The 13,343-nt window shown below is 37.7% G+C and overlaps 1 protein-coding gene across 3 annotated transcripts; it reads right to left on the minus strand.

The window, feature by feature from the left end:
* On the minus strand, positions 1–13,216 carry LOC125727413 (dynein axonemal intermediate chain 3-like). Of its 3 annotated transcripts, none has more exons than XM_049004088.1 (23): positions 13,159–13,216; positions 12,647–12,704; positions 12,410–12,457; positions 11,708–11,892; positions 11,226–11,330; positions 10,744–10,887; positions 9,827–10,026; positions 9,494–9,610; positions 9,114–9,304; positions 8,631–8,755; positions 7,023–7,112; positions 6,809–6,901; positions 6,083–6,205; positions 5,774–5,847; positions 5,485–5,638; positions 5,278–5,374; positions 4,297–4,421; positions 3,874–3,937; positions 3,111–3,241; positions 2,170–2,374; positions 1,986–2,077; positions 1,469–1,591; positions 1–945 (listed from the first exon to the last, which is right to left on the minus strand). In XM_049004088.1, exons 2-23 carry the CDS (start codon positions 12,675–12,677, stop codon positions 808–810), a joined length of 2,655 nt encoding a protein of 884 aa, XP_048860045.1. In that variant the 5' UTR covers positions 12,678–12,704; positions 13,159–13,216; the 3' UTR covers positions 1–807. The 3 variants fall into 3 exon arrangements, with proteins under 3 accessions (XP_048860045.1, XP_048860047.1, XP_048860048.1); XM_049004090.1 differs by having other exon boundaries at positions 1,462–1,591; positions 13,159–13,213; XM_049004091.1 differs by having other exon boundaries at positions 11,560–11,892; positions 12,568–12,704; positions 13,159–13,209.
* Between the last annotated feature and the right edge of the window lie 127 nt (positions 13,217–13,343).

Genomic DNA, 13,343 nt, shown 5'->3' on the forward strand with positions numbered 1-13,343 from the left:
TTGGGAAATCTAAAAATGTATTTCTTTTGTTACATTTAAAATGTCAAATTGTTTAAAATTTTGCCCATGTTTTGGCCACAGTCATCATAACACTGCTTCTCAAAAACATATACTTGCCAAAAAGAACAAATATGTCAATTTATACAACTTTCTCATGCCATCCATCTATATGGTGACTGCTTATCCAGGTCACAGTTACATGGAGCCTATTCCAGACAGCACAAGGCACAAAGCTGGGTGCATGCTGGACGAGATGCCAGCTAAGTTATATATGTACATGAAAACTGTACTGCTTTTGTAAAACAATGTAGCATAAAAAATAATGGACATTACATACTGTAATTTATTACAACTGAATGGAAAAATGGTTGCATTTTACTGCATTATAGATGCTCAGTATAAGAATTAATAAAGCATTACATAAGACATCACTGTGCTGATTATAATACTTCATAGCTCCAATGAAGCTCTCATCGATAATGCACTATAGATACCTTTGTAATTCATTATAATGATCAGAAAAATAATTAAGGATATTTTGTACTGCATTATGCAGGTATTTGTAGTGCATTATAGATAAGAGCTTCATAATGCATAATAAACATAGCTATAATGTGTTACGCCTTTTTTGTAAATATTTATAACCATGTTTATAATGCTTTATGAAAGCGCTATAATGTGTTTTGAACGTATTTTTTCAGACATATCATTCATAGAAAATGTTACTGAAAAAACAACACAGAAACAATGTATTAGTTCCTCTGACTTAACATAAAATAGGAGCATTATTTAAGTATGTGTCATATATCAATTAAGGGCTGGTTCCTCATCTGACAGAAGACCCATGTTCTTCAGGATCACCTTCTCCATAGCTAGGTACGTCATATAGTGCGCTAGGTTCTCCTCTTCAATCTGCTCCTCCAGCTTCTCAGGCATTTTTGGTTCCTGTTCATGGGGGGAAAGATACCACTGGGGTTACAAAAATCACAGAGCCATATATTCAGTTCTCCCACAAGAAGACTTGCTTTATCAAACCTTACGCAATATTTAAAACTGGACGCCTGTTCTGTCCACTCATGGTGATTTTTGACCTACGATTACAGAAAGCTGAGGGACGCATCTTTGTAAACAGTAATTAGTCATAATGGTTTCACATTCTTGAAGTGGCTTAGTATTGTTACACCATGTGATGCGGGTTTACTGGAGAATGATGGCAGGAAGGAGAATGACAATTTAAATGTAACTGCTTTACAGAGACAAAAATATAGCTACACAGAAGTATTAAATCAAGTTAACATTTTCTTACCATTGACGCATGACGCTAGGCTACTATTATTTAGGTGTTAAAAGCTTTAATGTTATTTAGTCATTAAATGAAAATGACATACAGTATAAGGGTCATTGTAAAGGATGCTGGAAACATAGTTATGCATAATCAAACAGATTAAGGCCTTAACCCACGTTTTACCATTTTTTTCTGTTGCTCCTCTGCTTCCTTGTCTTTCTTCTCCTTCGCTCTCATCTCCATCCGTTTATTCAAAAAGATTAAACGGTCCACTTCTTTCTCAAAATACTTGGCCATATTGGATTTCTGAGGACAACACGATACTTACACTGTTTAAATAGTATAATGTTAAAAAAGACTCAATAAATGCTATTTTACAATGTGGCCTTTAAGAAGCTGTATCCACAGAAAACAGATTTTACTGAGATCCCCCTATTAATTTTGGGAGGCCATGTGTCTGCTTTTACATAGGATGCCAGCAATGTACGGGATACGAATTGCAGAAAAACATTAGCATTCTAGCTAGCTAGGTAATATTCTTTTACCTTAGACCGTTAAAGAAAAATAAAAAATATTTCACCCCCTTCAGGTATAACTATACATTCTGAATAAACTGTTTTACAATGTCAAATGTTCAGAAAATACACTTTTATGGAATAAGTGTATGACTAAGTAATTGCTGGTATGCAAGGCTACAAACCTCATTGTATGACGGACTGCATAGAGACCAGGGAACCTCCAGAATGTGGAGAGTGCCAGAGTGATCAGACACAGCTAAAAGGTGCTGCTTTGCTTAAAAAAAAACGAAACACAGATCATCTTCAGAGAATGTCCATATATCACAGTCTGTTCCATTTGTATGTGTTTCAGGAAATGTGACTCACGGGGTACGATCCAGGGCTTTATGCAGGTAATCTGCGTAGTGCTGAGATTTTGGGTTTGGGATGCTTCATGGGTCTTTTCCAGCAAGTCCCACACCTCGACGTTCCCGTCCTCTTTTCCAATGAAGAACACTCCTGGTCTTGACGGAGACCAGTAACCTACCGTGCATTTCTTTGGAGAGCAGGACGAATGGATGATAGGCCCATTCTGAAACACAATCGCAAAGCTCAGGGAGCATGTAACAATGGCTCTCTCTCGCGAACTCTGCATACAGAGTGTCTCTAAACTGTGATCCAAGACAGTTTGAAGAGAGACAAAAAACATATTAAACTATTCCATTTAAATATTAAGACAAGTCCTGCATTTACAGAAAGGAGTAATATTAACTATTGTACTTAAAACAAAAAAAAAACCCTGTATGTGATAGTGTTCGGGGTAGCTGCTATAGGGAGCAGGAACACGAGATAATTATATCAACAAGCAAATGTTACTTAAAATCATAGAAACAGAAAGCCTTTTATTGTCGTACTGGAGCACAGATGCTACCTGTACAGCGAAATTGCAGTGGTCATTTCTGAAGTGCAGACATATACAGACATATATAGGCAGTTCCTATTTTTTTCTTGTAATAACAATTACTTTTTATATACAGATGATAATTATAAACTGTTTCCTTCTGCTAATACAAATATAAGATTTTTGAGCTAAGATTGATATCGAGAACATTTTGTATGTGCTGCTTATAAATTTGCATGATTGAACTGATACTGATGGTAGCAGGATATGCTGCATCATAATTATGTTAAGCCCTTTTAAACACCAAAGCCTTCCTGTTTTAAATCCTTTTTTAGCCATTGTCTGAGGAAGCGGACCTGTCAGGGAAAAAAAGTGCCTGATTGTGAGTCTGACACATCTTGTTGCAGTAATTTACAGGCTAATTTACCATGACACCCTCCTTCCAGATGGCAAAGGTCCAGCCTCCCACGGTCAGGATGATGTCTTTGAAAAAGGGGGACCTCCTCACACTGTTGACGAACCCATCGTGTATGAGAAAACGATGAGAGGGCTTGGTACCTGAGAACAGTCGTAATGCAGAGGGAAAAATAATAGGGATTAAATTAATTTAGCACCCTGCATGAAAAGCTGCTGAGATATTTTGTCAATAAATATTTTGTATGCAACCAAGAAGTTTCACAATTTTCAGCACAGTAATCAAATTCTTTACTATAATTAATGGTGCCCAAGATCTCTCATATAATTACAAACATTCATTTCCTTAAATAGCTGATTGTTATTATGATTAAACATTTGAACTAAATTATTCCTTTATTTAAGCTTTGTTTACAGAGATCGTTGCAATTGCGGTTAACCTCAATCCTGAGTAATGTGAGAAAAGCTGATGTTAGGTTTGTGAAAGAGAATAACTATTGTTATGGTGTTCATAAAAAAAACAAGAAACTATTATCTGATATTTCTGTGGCAACAGCTTAAAGGCCAACCGTTATTTGCAAATTTGGCAACTTTTTGTGGGTTCCTTTGTTTATTGTGGAAATAAATGCAAATAGAACTTTTTTATTCTTTCCTTATACTTCGTTAAGTTAAAAAATGACCACTTCGCAGCAATAGTGGGAACTCAAACATTATTACAACTAAAACAGACTGAAGGGAAAGAAAACATCCTTGTAGAAACTTTAAGCATTACTTACTAAGCAGTCTCCCAGAGTCATTATCCTTTTCCATCTTCCAATCTGTGTACACAACTTCACCGTCCTAAATTTCAGCCGAAAAATATTTAGTTCATTATTAAAAGATTTCCGGGCGGCATGGTGGTGCAGTGGTTAGCATGGTGGTGCAGTGGTTAGCATGGTGGTGCAGTGGTTAGCATGGTGGTGCAGTGGTTAGCACTGTTGCCTCACACCTCTGGGACCCGGGTTCGAGTCTCCGCCTGGGTTACATGTGTGTGGAGTTTGCATGTTCTGGCCCCCCACCCTGCTTAGGCTCCGGACTCCCCACGACCCAGAAGGATAGGCGGTTTGGAAAATGGATGGATGGATAAAAGATTTCCTAAGCGTCTGGGTTAGACTGGAACTTAACTCTAGATTAATTTCATATCAAATGGCAAAGCCTACCTCTGTTCCAACGTAGAACCTGGTGCTGATGTCCTCTAGTGGTTTAAGTTGTTTGGCTGAAGAAGCTCTGAGGAGAGCATATTCAGTTCCTCCTTCAGATTTCTCCAGGTTCTGCTGAGAGGTTTCTAATCAAGGGCAATTCAAAAGACAAAAAAAAAAACAAAAACAAACACTGATCAACTGAATGATCAAATCCATCCATCCATTTTCCAAACCGCTTATCCTACTGGGTCGTGGGGAGTCCGGAGCCTATCCTAGAAGCAATGGGCACGAGGCAGGGAACAACCCAGGATGGGGGGCCAGCCCATCGCAGGGCACATTCACACACCATGCACTCACACATGCACACCTATGGGCAATTTAGTAACTCCAATTAGCCTCAGCATGTCTTTGGACTGTGGGGGGAAACTGGAGTACCCGGAGGAAACCCCACGACGACATGGGGAGAACATGCAAACTCCACACACATGTATGAATGATCAAATTACTCTGCAAAACATTCATTAGAGGTTAAATTTGACATTTACTAACTATATCAAATTTAACCATGAAATTATACAGCATAATTACTTCGGGTGGATATTTTGTGTTATTTCTATAGCTCAGAGACACACTCTGATTGAGCAATCAGCTCCCCTGGACTGTGGGGACTTGGATAGCCCCACAATAAATTTAGCAAAGTGTGTGTGTGTCTGTGTTTGTGTGAATGGGAGCCCCATAATAACTTTTGCCTAAGCTATACGGTCAACATACAATACGCAGTAGGCCAAATCGCCATTCCAGCCCTGTCTAATGACATGGAGTAAATGGACTTAAAAGTCAAATGTTAAGCGTAACCTTTCTGATTAGCAGAAACACCAAAGACCAGAAAGACTAAGTCACAGACTGGATTCTCAGAAGTTATCCTTCTTCCAACACTCTGTAGTCCCACCAGGCATTTATCCAACGACGCAGTGAAATGAAGAGAGGCATATCGCTCACCAGTGCTGCCGCCTGTCTGCTTGTCATTCATATTGTCCCTCAGGCTGAATTTCAAAGGACTATATTCACCAGCGGTGCCTTTTTTTGGAAGTGCCACCTAAGAGAAATTGGAGGGAAATAATGAACTTTCAACCATGTTAATGATATGTTCCCAAATGATTCATAAAGTAATTATTTCATGCATACGGCGAAGACTAGATAATGTACCTTGATGAAAGGCTTCCAAGATAGGTCTAGGTGTTTAAACGTATTGGGAACGTCACTTTGGTTCACGCGAGGGGGCTCAGTCACTTTGGACTTTCTCTCCGTCAGAGAATGCGTTGCAGCCCGTGGCACGCGAATGTCCCAGAACATCACACAACTGGTCAAGCATGTCAACATGTAGACAAACAAAAGGATGACGGGTGTAAAGTCACATATGTTTGTAATCAAACTAAAGCGAAAAACTTAAGAAGTTAAATAATGCTAAAACGGGAGTGGGTGGGGAATGTAGTACCAATCAGGGGCACAGGTGACGACCTGGACACAGATACGAGCCTTGTTTTCCACAGGAACCCCTGTTTTGGAGATCTATGTGTAGAACAAGAGATATGTAAAGGAGTAACATGTTCATGTTCTTAGTATGAAAATCAGGACTAGCTATTTTGATCAGCTATTCAATCCATATCGTGTGCTTTTATAGAAAAAGTCCGTTAAGAAAAACTGGGTAGGAAATTTTTTTGAATTATGTGTGCATTATGTGAAATGAATCGTATACCAGACTGGTGCATTTATGTGTAACATGTCCGTTTTGGGAGCCTCACACCTCAAAGTTCTCCGGTAACCACTGTACGTCTGTGATTCGTGCCTTGTGCCCATTCTCCATGCCTGAGACAGCGCAGTAGCGCACAACAGGAGTGTTGAGCTCTCTCTTATCCTGGAAGGGCGGCTGCGAGGCCAAACAAAGAGGGATTATCACGAAAGGACAGTCCTCTGCATTTCATTCACAAGGATGTGTGAGAAAGGACAGAATTACTGGATAGAATTACATTCATACTACCGTGTGTTACAAACAGGGCATGTTAAAATATAGCAGCAATTTTTCATTTATAATATATTAAATCAATAACCGCTGTGACCCTGACAAGGATAAGCAGATATAAGACTGATTGAAATCAATACACTTTGAAAATCAACAATTATGTACATCATTACATTTTTATGATATATTTTGTAATACATTGTATATACCAGGATATTGAATATATCCTAACAAGCATATGTACATTTGCATGCATGATAGTTTTCATGCAGCCAACCAAAATATAATACATTTTGTATAAAGTAGCAAGTTTAGGGGGATTCCTGACCCTCCTGTATTTGCCATCAGAGAATTTTGAACAGCAATAACAATTAGAAAATGGTTTGTGACAGTGAAGTTTTATACCATGATGAAATATCACAAGGTTGTGATACCCAGTTTATTTTAAATGAGCCACATACGTCTCCCACAAATAGCAGAGAAGCGTGGCCTTTGACACAGGATACTCACCAAAGCACATTCATTTGCTGAGGTAGCCTTCCCCACTGCAGATCGAGTGCCTTGCAGTCTGTCTGCATAAGCAGAGACATCCCATAACACAACCTGGGACAGTGAATAACTCCTCTTAATTTTTGTAGGAAATCCAATAAAAATAAACACTTAAAAAAAAAAAAAAACTACGTAAAACTCGTATATGAGTTTAAAACATAAATCAAGCTATTACCTGGCCATTCATGCAACCGCCAACAATTATGTTGGGATTCGAAGGACAAAACTGAAAGGAGAGTACGTCATCTGGGCACTCCAACAACAGCTGCAACAGAAATGGCCATCGGCCATTGACATAGAATAAAGGTTAAAAACAGTAGTCACTTCAAATAAATGGTAATGCGAAAAACTGAATAATCCTTAGTAGCATTTTTCCGTGACCTCTGCTAAAGACGCCACAATCTGGGCCTCCCGACAAGAACTCCCCGGAGCTAGGTTTACGGATGACTGCTGTTTTCCTGTCAATCATCACTGCGTGCAGCATTAAGTATCAGCCCTATGTCCACGACACACAAATGTTCCATTCCAGGCCTTGCACAGACTGTAGGCCTCATTCTGAAAGAAACCGTCAATTCAATGTTTCATCACCACCAGTCAGTCTGATGAATACCGAGGAACTGTGCTTGGTACTGTGCAAAAGTCTTAGGCAGTCAAAAAAAAAAAGACATTTAAAGTATTTAAATGACCTTCTTGTTGATGTAGAACTATGACATAACATCTGTTGAAGTGTGTCAACTTAGCCACTTCAAAACCTCTCCTAAAATCATCCCAGTGTTTGCAGCACCCATCCAATACTCCCATATGTTTTTTTGTCTTGGCCACGATTAAACCTCCTATGGTTAATCAATACACCATTGACTTTTTCAAACTAATTCAATTAATTAAATAACTGAGCTGGTGGCGAAACTGAACAAAGACATGGAATAGCTGGGGTGCCCCTGAGGAGAGGTTTGGGAACTGAAGCGGTGTTCATCTAGCCATCCAACAAGATATCAGTAACTTTTTGAAGAACAGAAGAGACTCTGGTTAGTCTTTTATTGTTACTGTGAATTTACATATGATTTAAGGTTAAATTGTGATTTTTGATCTGGAGCAAATACACATTAATTACCCAGATATATAGTTTTAAACATTCCCTGCCTAAGACATTTGTGCAGGACTGTATATCCCTGATGAACAGTCATCTGTTTCCAATGATGACGCACATCCAATGATGTCTTCCTGCATAAATGATAACATTTTGAGTGTCGACTCCAAAGACCAACTCATATCTTATTATATAACCAAAACATTCGGATTAGGAAAATAAGTGGACAGACTTTCTTACAGCTAACTTTACAAAGCTCGTTTGCTTGGTCTACCAACTTCTATTCATTTTTCATTGCCATCACAGAACTATGCTATATAGTTGTCTGTACTCTTAAACAACAGCAGAATATACATTTTCAACACCAACAATGAATCAAATATTAACAATGCACTCTTACTGAGATATCCGTTTGTAAAATGTCAAGTAAAACAAATACTTAAAATGTATATTTTATACAATTCACCTATTATTTGAAATTTAATTTAATTATAAACCCTAAGTGGTATCCTTGGTCTAACATCACCCACGAGAAAACATTGCATGTAAAAGCACTGTAGCATATAGCTCAGAAGCATGTCAATTGATTTTATAATAATCAATAAAGATGAAAACAGTACTTGAATGCTCCCAAAGGTTAAACCTCTCAAAGTGGGTTTATATATTGGGATGCAATGAAAGAGGATTAAAACACACCTGGGGGTTAATGGGATCAGAGAAGCTCCAGAAGAAAATGAGTGGAGGGTTTTGAAGCAGCTTAGCGGACCCATTGATCTTTCCTTCAGAGGATAGCTTCTCCATTACAGAGACTGCAATCAGCCCTATCAGAGTCACATCACAGAAAGCAAGACAGAGACGAGGGCATATAGCTTTTTGTGGTTTTCATGTTACAAAGTCATCTTCTTAACATTATAAATAAATCTTGAACACATTCACACATCATTGCTAGCTTAATTCTACTTTTATTATATTTAATATCTTACTCATGGCGAATTGCAATTCACCGGATGGTTTTTTTTTAAAGATGTTTTCCCTCAGGTGCCTTGGTAACTAGAGAAACATCTTTGTCATGTCGAGTGTTTCACTGCTATTCACTCTTTCTTTCAGTTATGGATTCGCGAGATGCACAACCTCCCACTGCTGAATGACAACTATGAGTGAAATGGGGTGTGGTCTCACCATTAATAGTAGGGTGCCAGTTGATATCACTGATTGTCTTCTCTTTGGTGAAGTGTAGGTCTGTGAAGGATTGGTATTCCTTCAGGTGCGTTTCAGCTTTCCCACCAAAGACGCCATCCTCCTCGTTAAGTGCTTGCCAGTCATTGAAAAACACATCCAAAATCATGTTTTGCTGAGCAGCAACCTCAAATCTGTGAGGAAGAAGACAAAAACACTGACAAATAGCTATCAAAGAGGGTCAGGTATGGAGACATTCAAACAAGGAGCCCCATACAATGACAATGATATGTTTTTAACAATTTAGATATTCCCCATGAAACAAGAAGAGTATAGGTAGATGTAAAGCCAAACCAATCAGCAATGAGTAATAAAATGATTACCTCGAAACAACAGAATTAATAAAATTCCTAACGTTCTCAGAGTTCGAAATGTTTTCTTTTTCTTCTTCTGTAAATTCTCTGAACTCGTACTGTGAACACATATTTCTTGGGTATGACCTAGAAGAACGCATTTCGTATATCAGTCCAACATGACTAGATTTTCAAAATCTCAAAAAACGTCATCAAGAATGCAATGCTTATTATGTCTGAATATATTGTTGTTTTAATTTTTTTTCCATAAAGTCACTTAAATATACATTTTAAGAACACTACATTTTTATAAGATTTATTAACACGTTTGAGGATAACTCTTCATGAGACATGAGCACATACCATCGTGTTTGTGTACTAATACTCCTCAAGGTGGGAACAGCTTGTACCCCCGTCGTTATTTCCATCCGTTCCGTGCTAAACTTTTTGTCATGGTAGGAGGTACATTCTGTGCACTTATCCTTTGATTCCAGGGCATTACAGTGAGTGAATGTCACTGCAGCTCCAAATTTCCGTCGCACCCGTGAGATCCTGTACTTCAGCTGAGAAGGAAGGAATATACTGTAGATCTTTCAGGTGGAAATCTCTCTCAGACAGGGCTTCTTAATTCAAAGAGAGATGCATCTGGATTTTTCAAGCCTTCTATGTACATAATTTTCTCTAGATTTTTTTGGGATTTATTATATTATTTTATTTAACCTGCTGCAAAGTATCAGTGCATTTGCTCAAAAATGAAAGTACTTAGATTTTATTACTACTGTACTGTATCAAAATGTTTACTTATCTTTAATCCTTAATAGCTTCTGGCATTTTCTAAGCAATTTCAGCAATCAAACATAATATAATTCCATTCATAGACTGTGCATACGTTAAGACCTGGTACCATTTTAATCCTATAAAATATATGAATTTTCAGTGTTCACATCTTTCATATTTTATTTGTCTATCTAGTGTAAAAATGTCTCCAACAAGCCACTCCATTTTGTTCACAAAATATAATTTTCTAAATTTTCATTGTTATTCATAATAAATTATATCACATTTTCTGTAGTTATGAAAAACTGCAGGCAACCATAGGACAGGTGATAAAAAAGACAAAAGTTTTTCACAAAAACTTGTGCTTTGGACATGGCACGTAAAAAGAAGCCGGAATCCTGACGTATTGTATATCAAAAGAACAATATAGCTATTATGACCCTTAAATGTAACCTTTCATCTAGCCAGCCATTCACAGAGGAACAGGGAGTCTGGAATCTTACTCTTGGTCTTGAGTCCCTCACAGACTCTTCCTCAATCTCCCGCTCACTTCCTAAGGACACCCATGGCTGAGTCTCAGGTGTTTTGCATGGAGACGAATCCAATGATGTCCCCTCTGCTGTGTCTTCTCTTGCAGACACAGGGGGCTGCAGGATACATGGAGACATGCAACTCTAAATAAAATAATACAGCATAATAATGTCTCCCACGGTAAATAAATGTACAGCTGTTTATGGTTCTAAATCGTTTTACTTATTAAGTAGAATAGCTTGCATTTATTTTGATATTTTATTAAAAATTATTCCAAATATGCTGAACAATAAATCTGGGTTGGCCTTCAAAACAAACACCAGACACACAGGAAGCCATTCTGCACCATCTTCGAAGATGAACATTTGACCCTTAGAATACCGTTAACGTTTTACCATTAACATAAAAAACAGTGGAGGGTGAACAGTGTTGAAATAATGTCTTATTGACTTACCTCAGTCATTCTTGTTTTAGATTCTTCACTCAAAACAAGATAGAAGTTCTGTCCATATGTGAAATCGCTGTCAAAGACTAGAAGAAGATCTTCCCCAGGATAGCTCTGGAGACATTTTTACAAGAAGAAAACTCAAAGGAAATAATTACATTCACAGAGAATATGACACGTTAAACAAAATCAGACTCATGTAGCAGACTGGGTGTGTCCCCAGCCTCATGTCCTTTGCTCAATAAGCAGTTGGAAAATGGATGAAAAATTTCAAATAACATTTCAGTGCAACACAGACCCACAATTTGCATCTACCAAACACACCGAACAAGACTGAACATACCATCATTTGACAAATTTAAGGGGAAACACAAGACTAAAGAAGAGTGCTGTGGTGCTACGTCTTTTCTCCATATCAAAAAAGGAACAAACATAGATCCTAAAAACATAGTTTGCTAGAAGCACATTGAAATTTTGATGAAACTCCTCACAAGCACAGTCTGCTTTATGGGATGGAAGTCAGACACGGCAGCTCTCGTCTTTATATCTTTGAGAATCTCCTCTTTCCTGAGGATTTTGTAAGGGCTTTCCCGTGTGACATCCTTATCAATACGACACTCAAACAGCTCCTGCGTCCCCGAGGTCAGAACCAAAGGGAAGATGTCATCAGGCAGACCTGGTGGAATACCGCCAGTCAGACAATGAATGAACAAAGATTATTATTTGGCACTAATGCCAACAACTCAGGATAAAGCTTTTTACGTAACAAAACAATGAACATTGCTTGGCAAATTTGAGTGCTTTTTGAAAAACCGAGCATGTCATTGCTTTCAATATAACAATAAAGGCAAAATAGTGAGCCAATACGCCTGCTATATGTTTTTTTATATATATATATATATATATATTTCATTAATATTTAGCAATTTATTTGTTGGTGTGTAATCCTTCTCACAGCGCTGCTGCATGTTAAACCATTTTAAACCAGATTCAAATCGTTTTACAGCGTGCTTACCACATCCGATATCAGAATTTAAAGAAACAGCGAACCAAATTACATGATGTATATTGCATATTGTATAGAAACCTAAAATCCCACCCATTGCATAAATTAGATATGTTGGTTCTTTGTTGGGTTTTCTATGCATAAGTCTTACTGACGACTTAAAAATACACTATATTTTTAATCTTACCAAGCTCCGCTGAGCTCCCAATTGAATCGGCAGAATTGTTCTTTTTATCTAAAACATATTCAGAAAAAAAGGTACTTTAAAACAAATATTGCATGAACACTGTAACAAAATGTAATAATAGTTTTTCAAGTAGGTTTATACGTGAATATATGACATACATTATTTATGTATCTTGTGGGAAATAATAAAAAAAGCAGTTCATGCCGCCTGGATCCGTCACTCTACCGCTGACTTTACCTCCAGTACTCTTGGGTTCTTTAGAAGCCATCAGTGAATCAAAGGAATATTTCAGCGGCTGAAACCATTTAAGACCATTTAAAGAATTAAACTTTAGACCAACGGCACCATAAGTTTGATACACAAATACACAGATAGATTAACCCAATATGTATAGGCGTACATACTGTAGGCGTACGGTACTTTTCTAATTTCGCGAGATACTTTGACATACAGCGACACCTTGTGTATCGTAATGTTACTATCATTTAGAGTAACAATACAGATTCCCACTTGTTGTTTAACTGCGATCTGATAAATGACGTACTATATACTTTTTACAAATACATTATTAATTAAACTACATATAACTATGCATATGGGTTGCAGTGACTTTTTTTTCAAACTACCATTGTAAGCTAGGTAACTATCACTGTAATCATTGTAAGTAAGCTATCACTTTATAATAAGCTGAAACAAAGTTATATTAAGGCATGTATACCATAGTTATACCCAGGATGCCAAGAACTAACCTCTTCAAACGTGGTCAGATCCTCGAACTTCGTTTCTTTTTTACTACTTCCTGGCGTCAACAATGTTGCTAGTAGTTACAAAGATTTGGGTGGATGGACAGTTAAGATAGCCTATCAGCACGAAGATTACGGCTAGGAATCGCAACGATTGGTCCGCTGCTGCTTTCGAACAAAGCTACAAAGCA

The sequence above is a fragment of the Brienomyrus brachyistius genome, unplaced genomic scaffold, assembly GCF_023856365.1.
Source record: "Brienomyrus brachyistius isolate T26 unplaced genomic scaffold, BBRACH_0.4 scaffold96, whole genome shotgun sequence".
Taxonomy (NCBI): domain Eukaryota; kingdom Metazoa; phylum Chordata; class Actinopteri; order Osteoglossiformes; family Mormyridae; genus Brienomyrus; species Brienomyrus brachyistius.